We start from the raw sequence: 18,828 nt of genomic DNA on the forward strand, positions 1-18,828 counted from the left end.
GTTAAAGGAAATCCTGGATTGGCCTGATTCATCTCTGCGACAATTTGATTCAGAATTTTCAGAACAATGCAATAGTGCTCCGTTGTTGACTGACTCAAGAAGTTCATGGAATCCTTCACAATCTCCCTAAACCTGTCATCATCATACCATCCAAGCTTTGTGATATGGCAGAGAAGTTGAATCAACGAACCAGTCGCATATGGTTGTAGTTCTGGCCCTCTAGTAGCAAGATATCCCACAACATAGTTGCAGATATCTAGGTGCAGCTGGAGAGAAAGAGTGTGCTCAGTCTTTAATTCGCCCTTTTCATCAATAGCCTCTCCTCCATGGCTGGAGAACAGAGTCAGAATACTTGGATGGCAATCCCTGAGATCTATTTCTCTTAGAGCAGCGCAATTGTGGGATCACCATTAGATCTGCATCGACCTCGTTACCTATACCTTGATTTTCACTCTGCTTTATGCATGCTGTGTCACCCAGTCTACAGATGTTATCAGCTGTCAAGATAGTCTTTGAATCGGAAAAACTCAGGTCTAAGAATGCTGGGGAGTTAGTGGGGTTTAAGTGAGAGGAGGCGCAAATGAAGGAATCCAGCTCTCACGATGCCCATTCCCATGAAGGGGAGCAGAAGCAGCTGAAGCCCAAGTCCAGTGCAAGCGAGAAGGAGAAGACCAAGTTGAGAGAGAGGCACAGGAGGTCCATCACTACCAAGATTTTCAATGGTTTGAGGAAATATGGGGGGTACAATCTTCCACCCAGGGCTGATATCAATGATGTTTTGAGGGATCTCGCTAATGAAGCGGGATGGATTGTTGAGCCTGATGGCACCACTTACAGAGCGCAGGGAATTCCCCAGACATCAGGAAATCACAATATGCCTCCTATGCAACAAACTACTGTTATGAAAACCTCATTGACACCTACAAGTAGCTTCGGTGGAGGAGTTAGTATGGGAGGCTTCAATTGCCCAATCCCTGCAATAATTACTGACAATATTGACATGACAGGTGGAGATTGTTCAACCACAGCTTCTCCACGTCACATGGGAATACAACAGCCCTCAAACAATTCATCTCTTTCCCTTCTTTCGAGCTCAGATCTCTCTTCTCCATTTGCATCTCCGACTTCCAGTGATGGAGCTCAAGGGCAACTGGTTACAAGCTTCTTTCCTTGAATGGCAGGAGGGTATCTACCTACAAGTGGAAGCAAAAGAGAAATGTCTTTGATGAAAGATGACGTTTCTGCATATTTCAGCGCTGATACACTTGAAGCTAGGGAGTTTATGACAAGCAGGGATACACTTGAAGCTAGGGAGCTTCTGATGGGCAGGAATAACATTATCCCTAATTCAAATATTCTCAATTATGCCAATTTATCAGGTGTAAGATATGGGATGAGAATTACATTACCTTCTATCGTGATGCTTTCTAACCAGCACCCTTTCCTGCAGGAAGCTCGAGCTTCAAATCAGAATACACCTATTGGCTCCCCACAGCATCATAGAGGAGTTGGTTGATCTGGTTTTCTTGTAGGGAAAACTAACTTATTTTTTCTAATGCCGAGTAGTGCCCTCAACTGCAAATTTTGCTATTGACCTAGATCATCTGGTCTGTTTTGTCAGTTTCCTTGGCCATATTTTTTGCATAGAACATGTCTCAAGGTTCTCCTCAGGTTTTCTTTGTCCTGGTAGAATTAATGCATGACACTATGACTTACCTGGTCCTTTCTCCCAAGTTTTTGATGAGCACAAGGAATACCACTTATACCAATGATTTCTCTATCGAATGCAATGTTAATGCCACTCATAGGAAACAAGGCCCCATTGGGAACAGTCATGGCTGCATCGACATATTGAGTATTCCTTTGTTCCGGCTTCCAGATCTGTGTGGGCGCATCATAATCGGGAAAATTTAACCACAACCCACATGAAAGTCTTCAATATGCACCGAGCTTTATCATATTCATTTAACTCAACTAACATCTTCTTTAGTGCTGGCACCTAGTACTTGCTTTTTCTCAAGCTCTTTTCCAAGAGTTACTATGTATTCAACCAGAGGAAGAAATTTGCAGCTAAGTTCCCCACAGTAATTGGGACCAGTCCAAACACCCAATAATGCTACAACAACCCTTTCAGTCCTTGTATTTGCATCATGAATTCTGCACAATGTTCCTTAGATGGGGAAGCACTTTCCCACATAAACGTTCATCCAGGGCAAGCTGCTCCAAAACTGGCATTGCCAAGATCCCTTTCCATAAACCAATGTTCTTTAGCAGTTGAACAGACATACCAAATTTATATCGCTAGCATTTTCTGGCATACCATAATCAAAAAGCAGAGTATGCCATTGCATATTATTCAAATCCGTATCTTCGTATAGTGGATCCCACTTTAGGAGTTCCAACCGTACATATGGGGAGAAAATTGCGGGTGCACTCAAAGACATATAAGCATCATGATAAGTTGAGGAGAAGAGCTTCTTCCATCCCTCAAATGTTGATTTTATTTATTGTTAAACAACAAATTAAAAACAATTTTTTTTTTAATTTGTTATTGAAGTTGAGATTTCTTTTAAGTTATAAAATCAACAATTTTTTTTATTAAAACCTAATAAAGAGGTATTCTAAAAAACATAGCAATAACTAAAATGAATTTAGTTTTTTTTTTTAATATCTAAAAACAACAAAAGAAATGGTTAATTTTTTTATTTTTTATTTTAATAATAATATGTATATATGATACATATATTATTAAAATTTTTATTTTTATTTTAAATCTAAAATTAAAAAACTAAATTTCATCTAAAAAAATAAAGATGTTTTTTTTCATTCACAAAATTCTTTATTGTCATGTTGCACATAATTCTCCAGCAAGAGTAGTTTTATTCGAACGAAATCAATAGATTTTCTGATCTTCCTGATCGCACGAAGCACAGGAAGAGAGCATACTAAACGATTGATTCGTTTTTATTCATGCAGGTGGGTTTTTGAAAAGACGAAATTTAAAACTAGCTAAACACTAAACCATCAGAAAACTCAAACTTAAACTTCTTTGTGAAGATCCTGCTATCACCAGGTCTCACAAGTTATTTTGTCTAAAGAAAAATACTAGTACTAAATTAAATTTCTAATGCCTAATCCCTTAGCACCATCCCCGACAACGGCGCCAAAATGTTGGGCAATTTATTGGGCTTAAATTGCTGCATTACATTATCAACCAGGGAAACTCGTAAGCTTGTGATGATGCTAGCACAATGTATGCAGGAGTAGGCAACTAACTCTATGTCTAACTAAATTATTTAAGATTCAATACAATATGTAAGGGAAGAGGCTCCTAACTAAGGAGGTCCTGGTTGTCCTTCCCTACAGTATCATAGAGAAATCATTGATTACATGAAACTAAAAACTTGAAATGAAGACAAGAGAATGAACTTAATTATTGTTCAGATTCAAGTAGAGAGAGAGACTAACTTAGTCTCTTGATTGTCCTCTCATGTACTAATCCAAACTAAACTAAGATTCATTCACAAGCATAAGAAATGAAATAACTTGAAACATAAACACAAAAGAATGAATTTCAATTACCATATAAATCAATGGAGAGAGAGCCTAACTTAGACTCTTGGTATCTCCTCATATGATACTTGAAAAAGCAAAAGAATGAATTTTAATTATCATGCAAATCAAATGGAGAGAGAGCCTAACTTAGACCCTTGGTTGTTCTCTCATATGCTGATAAGATTCTAATTTAAAACTCATTCATCAATCATAAACAAATCCTCAAACATCTAAGCAATTAAATGAAATAAGATCTAATATTAAATAACATGTTTCTCTCATCCTTTTAGAGTGAGCTCAATTCTCTTAAGAACAAGACAAATTATTCCAAATACTACATTAAGGAAAATTATATCTAAAAACTACATAATGGAAATAAAACTACATAATGGAAATGTATGAAAAATGAAGCTTTATTCTATGCCATCATAAGTTGGATACAATGCTCTAAGAGTCCTCCCTTTGGAATGGAGGAGGTACTCGTATTTATACAATGGGATGAGATAACAAACTCATAATGATGATCCACTAATCTCTCTTTAGTTCCATACATTTCTCAACCATCTAGACACATAACCCTATCCTCCATGATCTCCTCCATGAGGGCCATGATTTTCTCCATGATCTTTTCCATGAGGTTTATCTTATCAAATTCGAATTTGATCATTCAAGGCCACATAAAGATGCCCTAGAAGCTTCCTTTGTGCCTACACATGTCAACAAACTCATTCTAATTGTTAGGTATAAGTATAAGCATCTTATTTTCTAAAGTTTAGCCATAAATTCACTTAAAAATGTTAAGAATTAATAAACTTTGGAAAAGCATTGTTAGAACCCAATAATGAGGTAAATGTAATGATATGGAGGTGGAATGGAGGTGACATGAAGGTAAAATGTGAAAATATTGGTGAATAATGGAGTGAAAATAGGGACTATTTTGAGGCCCAACATCTCCCCCAAACTCAAGGTATTGCATGTCCTCATGCAATCTATGGTATTGCATGTCCTCATGCAATCTATTACATTACTTTTTGAGGTTTGGCTTAAACTCTGCATGATATCATTTACATAACTTTTGCAAAGCGTTATTTTGATGAACTACAACTTGGTTGGTTCTTGTGTTTCAACCATCTTTTGTTTGTTGCATTCAATGTATGATCTTTGCATATTGACAATGTAATTTTTATTGCAGAGTATGTTTGTTGGAATGCATCGTGGTTGGTTCTTGTGTAACAACCATGATTCCATTGGCATTTTGTTGGAATACATCATGGTTGGTTCTTGTGTAACAACCATGATTTTGTTGGCATCCAATTAACTTTTAAATACTTTTGACAAAGCCATTTGTATGCTCATGTAATAGCGAATATAACTTGAAGGTAAGTGGGGTTTAGAATGTGATATATGAATGTGGATGTTATATGAATGTGATATATGAATGTGGATGTGTCCTTCCCCTTAAACGGATGATTTGGGCAGTTATGTGAAATGGGGAAAGGAAAGGGGAAAGGAAGTGAATTTTTTCCAAAAATTATTATTCTAACTTTTCAAGGAATTTAATGGTTAAAAGTTAGAAAATATCATACCTTAACTTACCCTTCCAAAATGGATGAGAGTTAAGCACGTGTGGCTGCAAAATTTTTTGTTCATGGTCTTCTTTACTTGGTTGGGAAAATGGTTGAAGAATCATGCATGTTCAGCTGCCACAAGTCTGCTCTAAAGCTGCTTCTTCAAATTGTGGATGAAAGATGGATCTGTGTTGTCGTATCGGCTGCTGGATCCTCTGCTACTAGATGATGAATATGAGGAATCCGCTAAACATGGCTGAAAGTTGTATCTGCTACTGGATGATGAATATGATGAGTCTGCTGAATATGGCTGAAAATCTATAAGGCTTGGAAAGTATATAAAATATATAAGTTACATTTCCCTCCCAGCCTTATTGATAGACTTGTCCTCAAGTGATGAAAAATTGCCTGCATTTGCTACAAAATATGGGTCTTCAAGTCTTCAACGCTCGATGGCATAAATCTTACTATGTGATTAGATGTGTCGATGTCGAACATAGCAAGAAGTTGTTGACTTAGTGGCCGTTAATGAATGCCCCTAGCCAACACAAGAGCTCCCACCATTGATTCCAATGGGAGTCAGGATGCCTAACACATCTTTGTAGGTACGAATAAATTTGTCGTGGTCGAGTCACCTACAAGATCCAACGAACAAGGGATATTAATGTACTCCCATTGTTCATTGGCAAGAGTACTTGCCATTAAGGCATGCAAGCCTCTAGGTGTTTTTACAAAGATAATTAGACTCTAGGACTTTGACTCAAGCAGGGTTTTATTGCAGAAATGAAGGGGAATGGTAATGACAAGGGAAATGACAATGGATGTAAGGATAAATACTCTTGCTGTGAAAAATGGACATGGAAATGGTATGCTTTATGGATTGACAATTGGTGGAAAATCTTTTGCAAAAAGGGAGTGCAAAGTAATGGTTGTGGACATGGATTTGTCTTTTAGAATTTTTCATGAAATTAGTCATTTGAAGACCAATTGTGCGCACAATGTAATCTCCTTAATGAATACTTGATTGTCCTGTAACCTGTAAAAAACTTGGTACAAAGAAAACATAAGTGTGCTCTTGAAGAAATGGCCAGTTTCTTCATGATTCTTACGCAAAAATTTCATACCAAATAAAACAAATTAAGGACAAACAAAGTGTTAAAATTGACTTGATCATGATATTAATATCAATCCATTTGTGAAAATAACCATGAAGAGTAATACTACCTGTTTGTGTTAGCTGACTTCTGTGCATGGCGAAAAGTTTGGCATCATAGATTTGTTGTGTCCTGCAGATTAGTGCGTTATAAAAGCATACAACAATATCGATTTGCCAACTCTAAAAAAGTTTGTCAGCATTTAAATAATCCACCAAATGTTCTTTCAAATTATGCTTCCAAATGTTCCATTCTTTATTTTCAAACCGGCGTGAATTTTGTGAATTTTTTTATTTTCTTTTATTATATATATATATATATATATATATATATATATATATATATATATATATATATATATATATATATATATATATATATATATATATATATATATATATATATATATATATATATAGATATATAGATATATATATATATAGATATATATATATATATTTTAATATTTTTCCTGTTCTCATGATTCTCTCAATTTTCGTGCCTCCAAAGTTTTGTTTTATGCTAGTACCTTCACATGCCAATGTTTACTTTTTTTTTCTTTTTTTTTTAAATACTTCTACACAACAATTGTTATTTTTTTTTTGATAACAAAAGATAATATAGTAATATATTAATACAATCATAATATATTTATATAGTTAATATATTTAATACAATCATACTATATTAATATAATATATTATATTAATATATTAATATGCAATCATATTAATATATTAATATAATTAATATCTTAATACAATCATATTATATTAATCTATTAATATATTAATACAGATAATACAGTCATATTAATATATTAATATAATTAATATATTAATACAATCAGAATATATTAATATATTAATATAGTTAATACAATCATATTAATATAATTAATATAATATAAATCAAATATTAACTAAATATTTAAATTAAAACATATCACTCATTAACATATTATAACTAAATATATACCAAACAAATCCCAAATATAAAAATAAAAACAAATATGATATTTTACAATAAATACAAAACAAATTTAAACCAAAAATAGAAAAGAAATCCACACAAAACATTAATATTGGCAAGTGAAGGGATTTCTTAGGTGCTGCCCGTGTGTTGAACTATCCTTATTGAAACATTCTTGTCTGCTGCATTCTCTAGCGGTTTGAACACCGCTTCTCTAACTGGTGCCCTGAATCTTTCCATGTCGGCTGTGGAGCTTGTTTATACTGTTGTAAACGTTGGTGAGGCAGCCGACTCTCTTTGCAAAATTTGGGGGTGAAAGTAATTTCATGACAGAACCTGTTGGCAAGGTGAGAAAGGTAAAGAAAAGATCGACAAAATCCTTACCGGCTTCTGCAAACAATATCTTCTTACTTTCCTTGTTGATAAGAAACCTTATATTCATGCCACTGCTGGCAGTAGTATCATTTTCCATCGAGATCACTTCACAGCCTAGAGGGAAAAGATCGTTTTCTCGGAATCTTTGCAGGCTCGGAGTCGTTCCCCATGGCCGATCTGTCATGAGAGGATATGGTAGAAGTAATACTTCATTTGATAATTCTCTGGCAGGCCGTGAAGTCGAACGACACCAGGCTTTGCTAAAATAGGAAAATAATCACTGATATTTTGGATCTTGTGCGCGTGAACGAGAAGAGAAAGAAGAGAAAGATCCGGACAAGATCCCTAAAAGAACAGGCGATTTTCCGCTGATGCGTTAAAGGAAATCCTGGATTGGGCTGATTCATCTCTGCGACAATTTGATTCAGAATTTTCAGACCAATGCAATAGTGCTCCGTTGTTGACTGACTCAAGAAGTTCATGGAATCCTTCACAATCTCCCTAAACCTGTCATCATCATACCATCCAAGCTTTGTGATATGGCAGAGAAGTTGAATCAATGAACCAGTCGCATATGGTTGCAGTTCTGGCCCTCTAGTAGCAAGATATCCCACAACATAGTTGCGGATATCTAGGTGCAGCTGGAGAGAAAGAGTGTGCTCAGTCTTTAATTCGCCCTTTTCATCAATAGCCTCTCCTCCATGGCTGGAGAACAGAGTCAGAATACTTGGACGACAATCCCTGAGATCTATTTCTCTTAGAGCAGCGCAATTGTGGGATCACCATTAGATCTCCATCGACCTCGTTACCTATACCTTGATTTTCACTATGCTTTATGCATGTTGTGTCACCCAGTCTACAGATGTTATCAGCTGTCAAGATAGTCTTTGAATCGGAAAAACTCAGGTCTGAGAATGCTGGGGAGTTAGTGGGGTTTAAGTGAGAGGAGGCACAAATGAAGGAATCCAGCTCTCACGATGCCCATTCCCATGAAGGGGAGCAGAAGCAGCTGAAGCCCAAGTCCAGTGCAAGCGAGAAGGGGAAGACCAAGTTGAGAGAGAGGCATAGGAGGTCCATCACTACCAAGATTTTCAATGGTTTGAGGAAATATGGGGGGTACAATCTTCCACCCAGGGCTGATATCAATGATGTTTTGAGGGATCTCGCTAATGAAGCGGGATGGATTGTTGAGCCTGATGGCACCACTTACAGAGCGCAGGGAATTCCCCAGACATCAGGAAATCACAGTATGCCTCCTATGCAGCAAACTACTGTTATGAAAACCTCATTGACACCTACAAGTAGCTTCGGTGGAGGAGTTAGTATGGGAGGTTTCAATTTCCCAATCCCTGCAATAATTACTAACAATATTGACATGACAGGTGGAGATTGTTCAACCACAGCTTCTCCACGTCACATGGGAATACAACAGCCCTCAAACAATTCATCTCTTTCCCTTCTTTCGAGCTCAGATCTCTCTTCTCCATTTGCATCTCCGGCTTCCAGTGATGGAGCTCAAGGGCAACTGGTTACAAGCTTCTTTCCTGGAATGGCAGGAGGGTATCTACCTACAAGTGGAAGAGAAAGAGAAATGTCTTTGATGAAAGATGACGTTTCTGCATATTTCAGCGTTGATACACTTGAAGCTAGGGAGTTTATGACAAGCAGGGATACACTTGAAGCTAGGGAGCTTCTGATGGGCAGGAATAACATTATCCCTAATTCAAATATTCTCAATTATGCCAATTTATCAGGTGTAAGATATGGGATGAGAAGTACATTACCTTCTATCGTGATGCTTTCTAACCAACACCCTTTCCTGCAGGAAGCTCGAGTTTCAAATCAGAATACACCTATTGGCTCCCCACAGCATCATAGAGGAGCTGGTTGATATGGTTTTCTTGTAGGGAAAACTGGCTTATTTTTTCTAATGCCAAGTAGTGCCCTCAACTGCAAATTTTGCTATTAAGCTAGATCGCCTGGTCTGTTTTGTCAGTTTCCTTGGCCATTTTTTTGCATAGAACATGTCTCAAGGTTTTCCTCAGGTTTTCTTTGTCCTGGTAGAATTAATGCATGACACTATGACTTACCTGGTCCTTTCTCCCAACTTTTTGATGAGCACAAGGAATACCACTTATACCAATGATTTCTCTATCGAATGCAATGTTAATGCCACTCATAGGAAACAAGGCCCCATTGGGAACAGTCATGGCTGCATCGACATATTGAGTATTCCTTTGTTCCGGCTTCCAGATCTGTGTGGGCGCATCATAATCGGGAAAATTTAACCACAACCCACATGAAAGTCTTCAATATGCGCCGAGCTTGATCATATTCATTTAACTCAACTAACATCTTCTTCAGTGCTGGCACCTAGTACTTGCTTTTTCTCAAGCTCTTTTCCAAGAGTTACTATGTATTCAACCAGAGGAAGAAATTTGCAACTAAGTTGCCCACAGTAATTGGGACCAGTCCAAACACCCAATAATGCTACAACAACCCTTTCAGTCCTTGTAATTGCATCATGAATATTCTGCACAATGTTCCTTAGATGGGGAAGCACTTTCCCACATAAAAGTTCATCCAGGGCAAGCTGCTCCAAAACTGGCATTGCCAAGATCCCTTTCCATAAACCAATGTTCTTTAGCAGTCGAACAGACATACCAAATTTATATTGCTAGCATTTTCTGGCATACCATAATCAAAAAGCAGAGTATGCCATTGCATATTATTCAAATCCGTATCTTCATATAGTGGATCCCACTTTAGGAGTTCCAACCGTACATATGGGGAGAAAATTGCGGGTGCACTCAAAGACATATAAGCATCATGATAAGTTGAGGAGAAGAGCTTCTTCCATCCCTCAAATGTTGATTTTATTTATTGTTAAACAACAAATTAAAAACAATTTTTTTTTTAATTTGTTATTGAAGTTGAGATTTCTTTTAAGTTATAAAATCAACAAATTTTTTAATTAAAACCTAATAAAGAGGTATTCTAAAAAACATAGCAATAACTAAAATGAATTTAGTTTTTTTTTTTAATATCTAAAAACAACAAAAGAAATGGTTAATTTTTTTATTTTTTATTTTAATAATAATATGTATATATGATACATATATTATTAAAATTTATATATTTTTTTTAAATCTAAAATTAAAAAACTAAATTTCATCTAAAATTTTTTCATTCACAAAATTCTTTATTGTCATGTTGCACATAATTCTCTAGCAAGAGTAGTTTTATTCGAACGAAATCAATAGATTTTCTGATCTTCCTGATCGCACGAAGCGCGGGAAGAGAGCATACTAAACGATTGATTCGTTTTTATTCATGCAGGGGGTTTTTTGAAAAGACAAAATTTAAAACTAGCTAAACACTAAACCATCAGAAAACTCAAACTTAAACTTCTTTGTGAAGATCCTGCTATCACCAGGTCTCACAAGTTATTTTGTCTAAAGAAAAATACTAGTACTAAATTAAATTTCTAATGCCTAATCCCTTAGCACCATCCCCGACAACGGCGCCAAAATGTTGGGCAATTTATTGGGCTTAAATTGCTGCATTAAATTATCAACCAGGGAAACTCGTAAGCTTGTGATGATGCTAGCACAATATATGCAGGAGTAGGCAACTAACTCTATGTCTAACTAAATTATTTAAGATTCAATACAATATGTAAGGGAAGAGGCTCCTAACTAAGGAGGTCCTGGTTGTCCTTCCCTACAGTATCATAGAGAAATCATTGATTACATGAAACTAAAAACTTGAAATGAAGACAAGAGAATGAACTTAATTATTGTTCAGATTCAAGTAGAGAGAGAGACTAACTTAGTCTCTTGATTGTCCTCTCATGTACTAATCCAAACTAAACTAAGATTCATTCACAAGCATAAGAAATGAAATAACTTGAAACATAAACACAAAAGAATGAATTTCAATTACCATATAAATCAATGGAGAGAGAGCCTAACTTAGACTCTTGGTATCTCCTCATATGATACTTGAAAAAGCAAAAGAATGAATTTTAATTATCATGCAAATCAAATGGAGAGAGAGCCTAACTTAGACCCTTGGTTGTTCTCTCATATGCTGATAAGATTCTAATTTAAAACTCATTCATCAATCACAAACAAATCCTCAAACATCTAAGCAATTAAATGAAATAAGATCTAATATGAAATAACATGTTTCTCTCATCCTTTTAGAGTGAGCTCAATTCTCTTAAGAACAAGACAAATTATTCCATATACTACATTAAGGAAACTTATATCTAAAAACTACATAATGGAAATGTATGAAAAATGAAGCTTTATTCTATGCCATCATAAGTTGGATACAATGCTCTAAGAGTCCTCCCTTTGGAATGGAGGAGGTACTCCTATTTATACAATGAGATGAGATAACAAACTCATAATGATGATCCACTAATCTCTCTTTAGTTCCATACATTTCTCAACCATCTAGACACATAACCCTATCCTCCATGATCTCCTCCATGAGGTCCATGATTTTCTCCATGATCTTTTCCATGAGGTTTATCTTATCAAATTCGAATTTGATCATTCAAGGCCACATAAAGATGCCCTAGAAGCTTCCTTTGTGCCTACACATGTCAACAAACTCATTCTAATTGTTAGGTATAAGTATAAGCATCTTATTTTCTAAAGTTTAGCCATAAATTCACTTAAAAATGTTAAGAATTAATAAACTTTGGAAAAGCATTGTTAGAACCCAATAATGAGGTAAATGTAATGATATGGAGGTGGAATGGAGGTGACATGAAGGTAAAATGTGAAAATATTGGTGAATAATGGAGTGAAAATAGGGACTATTTTGAGGCCCAACAATGAACCACTTTGCATAAAAAGTTAGGCAAAACAGTTGTGAACAACATATCGCATAGTAAGTTATTCATATATCAAACATAAATAAATGACTCCAACGTACAAAAGTGCCAAATGGTAACTCACACATTCATGCAATAACATATAAACAACTAAAAACTGTATATCACTTTAAGAATATAAGCAGAAATGGTCAAGAGATAAAAGTACCATTTATGACTGGTTCTACTCATAAGCTTCAAGTAATAATGATTTATCTCTCCTTGTTCTGATATCTACTAAGAGTACAAAAGTACAACATCAGTAGCAAACATCAAATGCAAAAATTAAATAAACCTTGATCCGTTCATTCATCAAAACCTCCTTTGAGGGTGCAGAAGTGCATGTTTTGAGGACAAGTTTTTGACAAATTTCTGGACCCTTCTCCAAATGCATGAGAAGGGTTAAAATACTACTTCCTAATTCTAATAATAGTCAATTTACAAAATTTAGGATGCGGTTTTCAAATGACCGCCCTTTTTCTAATCTAATTTTAAAGGAAAAAACAACATTCTAAACAAGGTTACTTCTGAATCTGATCCTTAAAACTGCATGCATTCATCATGGGCTTGAGGAGAGTCGGCTGGCTGACTTCTGCTTTGAGCTGGGCTGAGAAAATAGAATCTATGTGAGTTGGCACTACTTTCTCGGCCGCATTTATGATACATTTCACAGTCATCTGCTGACTATGCGGCTTCACTAAGTATGCCCAGTAACACTCCCAATTTAACCTGTCTAGTGCTTGGACCGCTTTTTCCTTTTCATGTGCTTTATGTTTCCATTCTGCTTCTAGTTGGAGTTTATTTGGTAAATACCCTGGGGTGGTCTCTTCGATCAAGTTTTCTCTGTGCAAATTTTCATTCACACAGTTGACAAGAATGCTCGCTGTTATAGTCGCTGCTTCTGCTACTTGTTCCGCTTCCATGATTTGATCATCCCATTTGTTGAAGAGAAAGTCTTTATGATTTTCATTTATCTTGGGTGAACCTGCTCTTTTTCCCTCGTCTTCTTCCTGCCAAGCCAAGTACTTTTGGAGGTCATCTGGAGATAGTTGCGATTGAGCTTCCTGCAAAATTTCCTGGAGTGAGCTTTTATTCTGAAATAAATCATCAAACAGATCCTTCTTTCCAACGAATATCTTTATCTTGATGTTCGTTGTGAAATCTTGGGAAACTTTATTTGGGTCAAATGGCCTTGCCGGGAATTTAAATAATCGTAGACACGTCATATTATCCACTTCGGTGAACACGTGACCCACATCGAACAATGAAAAGGCCCCACAAGCTACAGGAAACTGGGGCCATATGGCCTTCTTTTTGTCTTTTAGATATTTGGTTAGGCCGCCTTCTAAACAGGTTTGATATGCAATTTCTCAAGCCAGTAGCTTGTCAGGAAGATATAAAGGGAGGACATGAGGAGGGACGATGCTTCCGAATACTCTAATATAGGTGAACCATTCTTCCCCGAACCATCTTGCGATGGGGATGATATCTATCTGTGCCTCAGGTGAGCACCTCGGGGGTTCTTTGTCATACATCATTCTATACATGGGTAAGATAAGCCCATGACAAATTTGGTAGAAATGTGGAACGAACTGAGAATCCCATAATATCTTATGATAGACATGTATGGGTAATGGGTCCTGAGTTGTCCATTTCCAACCCATAGAGGGAAATTTAGACACATAAAAAATAGAATCCATAACATATGCGGACAGGTAAAAAGGAGGATAGATCCTTTGAGACATGGATCTTTTAGACTGGTATTTGATAATAGCTGTGAACAGGTTATCAGAAAAGATCTTGGCCCAATCTATAATAACGGCATTTGTGGCAGCATCAATCAATGGTAACCATTCAGACGAAAACTTATTGATATCTGGCATCCCAAATAATCTACAAAGCATGGCCGCAGCAAAACAATACGGAGAGGTGAGGGAACCAGTGCTGTACATACCGTTTTTATCCTTTTTGAGCGGTTCATCTTTTCTGGACCAATCTTTAGTGGTCTCTGATAGGTTCGGGTTCTCTGCCACAAATTTTTTAATGAATTGTGCATTTTAGGTCGCCTGCGGTTCAGGAAGATGATACATGAGCTTTAAGTCTTGTGCAGTGAATGACCCGATGAGCCCATGTCCTTGAATTTTGAACTATCTGTCGTCCATTTTTGCATTTTCAAGTATCCACTTGATCATATCCGTATATGGGAGAATTTTAGGCCTTGCTGCTATCCGATGAAGGAATGAGCACGCCAGTTCTTCTAAGGATGCTTCGGAAGAGCCCTGTGAATCTGCGACAGCAGTAACATTCATTATTCTGGGGTTTTCTTCTTCAAGTAGTCTGTACATGCTTTCCAACGTTGATATCCTTACGTCTTTGTTACAAGTTGTGCCTATATATAAAGGTGCCATCTCCCTCACCTCAGAGCCATGAGCCTTACTTTTATTTCCCATTTCTTCCTGCGTATGGATTTGTATCATCTTTCATTCTGCGTTCCTGCAGCTCACAAATGGAAATGATTGATCAAGAAAGGTGATGGGAGAGTCTTAAATGCAGCATATATATCAAATATGCCACCTTACATGAAGTAATTCTTTGCAAAAGCACGTGTCTACATTTAATAGATGGCAACTAATTCCTTTATTATCATTAAAAGCGCATGATCTTAAGTCAGATTATGGTAAGTGGCTTTTCTTGAATAACGCGCCTGAAAGTTTCACGATGGGGCGATTTTGCGATTTGATTCGCAATCGTCACAAATCGCGACATCGCATTATCGCACCATCGCGCTCTTGCATTATCGCACCATCGCGTTATCACAATATCGCACACGTCGCAGATCACAAAAGTTTTATGCTTGCCATATTTTTGTTAGCCCATTCCTGCGATATGCGATCTTGTGATCGGGGTTATCGCAAATAGGGAGATCTTGAAGGCTTTCCCATTGGCACTACTTTATTGCGATGCGATATATCTCTTAGTACGGGACTCTTGCACATACCAGGATTATACCCAAATGGAGGAGTTTTTTTGTCATTTTATGATGCGACTTTAAAGATTTTTCTTATCACAAACTTGGGTTTTAAAGTATTCAAAAGATTTTCCTAAGCTTACGATGGTAACCTTATTTAGAAGAAACGAAACTCTAGCTTTTCCTAAAGTTTCAACTAAGGGTCCCCATTCATTTAGTATTTTGGACAACACTTAAATGAAAAAGGGGGGGGGTTGTTGCTGGCCACAACAGGTTCCCAGTCCTCAAAGAATATCGCTCCTCTTGCATACTCTTGTCTTGGGTGCCCTACACATCCTCAAAGAGCATCAGATGCCAAATGATTGTCCAATCCTCCCTTTATTACTTGACAAGTGAAGACAAGAATGTTGTGTCTATCTCTTCCCCTTGATTGGGGAAGACATGCCCAAGTTTCCTCTGACAAGGAACTTGCCCAAGCTCCTTTGTAGTTGGGAACTTGTTAGAACTCCCTCTTCGCTAGGGACCTGTCCATTCATCAACAATGTCTTCTTCGTGGGTCCTTCAGCTGCTTGATCTCCTTCTTTCCTTCGATGTCATGAAGTCTTTGTTTGAACTTCTTCTTGGTAGGATACCGGCCATCGATCACTTTCCCCCCTGGTTTGTCATGTCATTGCTCCCTTCATGGAAAGTGGCCTTCTTGATATATATCATGTCCTTTTTGTCATCTAGCTACTCCTTTGTCACCTTGTCTATCCTTCATAACACTTATCACATGGATGCTTAGTTGTACTCACTTGTTCTCGTACTTTAATTTAGTGGCCCTTCATGACTTCATCGTGATATTGCTCTTCATCATGACATATTTTTAGAGTTGAATCGGTTATCTACACCTTACTATCTCCAAGGCCTTCGTAGGTGTCAAGGGTCCTTTATCTTTTTCTTCCTTTGTCAGAGTTTTCGTGCCTTCTTTCGAGAGATGTTGAGGAATCTTGTCAAATAGTTATTCTTTGTGACCGCGATGTTCTTCATTTGCTTCTTATTGGATTGATTGACCTTTACTCCACTGTAGCACATGCCTCCGAGCATGTCGTTGGAGAAAGAGATCCTTTTATTCTAGAACATTTGCCATGACCCAATCAATATATATGATGACATGACTGAAACTTTGATGCATACATACCTCATCTTCATTATGCTTTTATCATCGCGGCTTTATTTGATAGTTCTCCTCGATTGGTGTAGCCTTTCTTGCTTCATCTGCTCTCGCTTGTATATCATCCTCTCTTGAATCCCATAAATGGGACCCCCAATGAGATCTCTACCCCCTTTGAAAGAAGACTTTAAGCAAAGAGGTTGACTTAGTCATAGGAGGATCTTCCTTCTCTTGCTTCTTGTCGTCTTCTTTCACTTCTTGAGTTACATGAGCTTCTTCCCTTTTTCTCTTGTTGTTGTTGTCCTTCTTAAGTTTAGGACAATCCCTTTTGTAGCATCCATACTATTGGCATCCAAACCGTTGGACTTTGGGCATGTAGTGGTCCCAACCAATTTGTTACTTTCCTTGTAAAAAGACACTGAGGTATACTCAAAAGGGGACATATACTTACTTGATAGAGTTTGAGATGTAGTGAACTTGCTTTCTTCTTGAAGACTTGATGGCTTGCCTTCCTTAGATCTTGATGTTGTTCAAGTTTCTTTCTTCAAATGGACTTGCTTGATGACTTGACTCATAGTGCCTTTCATTCTTCAAGATGGTGTAGCTTGATGTAGGTCCCTCTTTGATTTGTTCTTCTTATAGGTGCCTTTATATGAGGCGTTTCTTCTTGCTTTGTAGTCTTCCATGATGAATGATAGATGGTAGACCTTCTTGTCCTTGATGTGATTGAGACTTCTTGGCTTGACGCTTCAGCCTTGCGGATGTTCTTGAGATTCCCTTTCCTTGATGTGTCGCCTTAGCTCCGATACCGCATTGAAGAATCTGGGGCAATGGGGTATAGCGGGATTCCCCTAGACTTGATAACAATTTTTGAAGCTCTTTTGCAGTTTATCATGTTATCTTAATCCTCTTCTCTTCTTATTAATGCATGTGTGTTTACTTTCATCAAACTGGTGCCAAAAACATAAGGACAAGAACACAAGATGTTGGCTATCTGCCAAGGAAAAACCTCTCTCTCTCAGAGAGGAAAACCCTTTCGTAAGCTTCTTATTCGTCATTGTGAAGCCCTAGACCCTTGAAAATAATATCCCCCAACCAAAAGTCGAGTCCTTCCTCCTCTCTGCACTTTGTTTCTTCAGTGCTTCATTCCCTGGCACTCTGTCCTTCTTTCAACTTTTGATAGTCCATGGTGGACTAGCTATAGAAGAGACTCCAACCTTTGATCCTTAGCAAGATCCTTTACCAATGAAGATACCTTCATTCTCTTGACCAACCGAGCCTTTTTCTTGATGTGAGGTTGCAGGATCGATGTACACCAATTTTAATGCACCTGGGGCGATTTCCATTGCGACGAGACATGGAAACCCCAAATTTCCTGCACTTGGGATGCTTTTGACAAGGGGGGACATGGAATCCCCGGGTTCCCCGCAATTTGGCGACCTTTGTCGAGGAGGTACTGGGAGACCCCATGTCACGCTCCTATCCTAGTGGTAGTATTTCAACCACGCATAAGCGGGTGTGGCACCACCATACTTTTTCCTTTTACCAATACTTGAGTACACGGTCTGCGCCTACTTCAACACTTGGTCAATTTTCCAATAAGTGTTCTTAACAATGCAGCGAAAATAGCTTACCATAAATTTATCTTCTTCAATTATTCTTTCAACCTGTCATGTCATGTGGTCGTGCAGCATTGGCCCGCAGGCTGCACGACACAACTCCACACCTAAACTGCGAACCTGTCTGCCCGACTTTCCCTTTTGCGGCGCCCAAACTCTGCCCGTTGGTGCAGTCCATAGTGAGGGTTCATGGTCGGCATGCAGTGCGACCTGCCTGCCCAGACGGTAACCCGTCCCGCTCTGCTTGTCCGCACTACCAAGCCCGACTCGCCCTCTGTAATCCGCCCACCGGTGTGGCCCTCTTACCCGCGTCCTTCTCTTCCTTCTATTTTCACCCAACTCCTTCCTTCACACTTGTTCTGCGATGTGGAAGTCTGAGTTTGATGTCCCTTCGTCGAATGCCATCCTCCTTAATTATACACATCCTTTCGCCCAAGGGCCATGTCTCTCGAGGATAACAAGGGTCGCCTCCATCAACATGCATGCCTGACTGACCTGCCACATAACCTCGACACGCCCCATTCCAACGAACAGTCGCGTCCCTTCGTGTGCACCGTCGTACCGATGGGTCGGCTA

General features: G+C 37.8%; 2 protein-coding genes across 2 annotated transcripts; both read left to right on the forward strand.

Moving 5' to 3' along the window:
• Positions 1-580: 580 nt before the first annotated feature.
• On the forward strand, positions 581-1,174 carry LOC149195396 (uncharacterized). Its single transcript, XM_089407901.1, has one exon. The coding sequence runs from the start codon at positions 581-583 to the stop codon at positions 1,172-1,174; it is 594 nt and encodes a 197-aa protein (XP_089264027.1).
• Positions 1,175-9,106: 7,932 nt separating this feature from the next.
• Positions 9,107-9,515, forward strand: LOC149195397 (uncharacterized). The gene has a single exon (XM_089408276.1). The coding sequence runs from the start codon at positions 9,174-9,176 to the stop codon at positions 9,513-9,515; it is 342 nt and encodes a 113-aa protein (XP_089264402.1). The 5' UTR covers positions 9,107-9,173.
• Positions 9,516-18,828: the final 9,313 nt, after the last annotated feature.

This window comes from Pinus tabuliformis, chromosome 2_2 (genome assembly GCF_031772625.1).
Source record: "Pinus tabuliformis cultivar Carrire ecotype Pingquan chromosome 2_2, CPIR1, whole genome shotgun sequence".
Lineage (NCBI taxonomy): Eukaryota > Viridiplantae > Streptophyta > Pinopsida > Pinales > Pinaceae > Pinus > Pinus tabuliformis.

What these genes read in the sequence shown, in the direction of transcription:
- LOC149195396 (XM_089407901.1), top strand. Translation starts at nt 581, where the DNA reads ATGAAGGAATCCAGCTCTCACGATGCCCATTCCCATGAAGGGGAGCAG.
- LOC149195397 (XM_089408276.1), top strand. Translation starts at nt 9,174, where the DNA reads ATGGCAGGAGGGTATCTACCTACAAGTGGAAGAGAAAGAGAAATGTCT.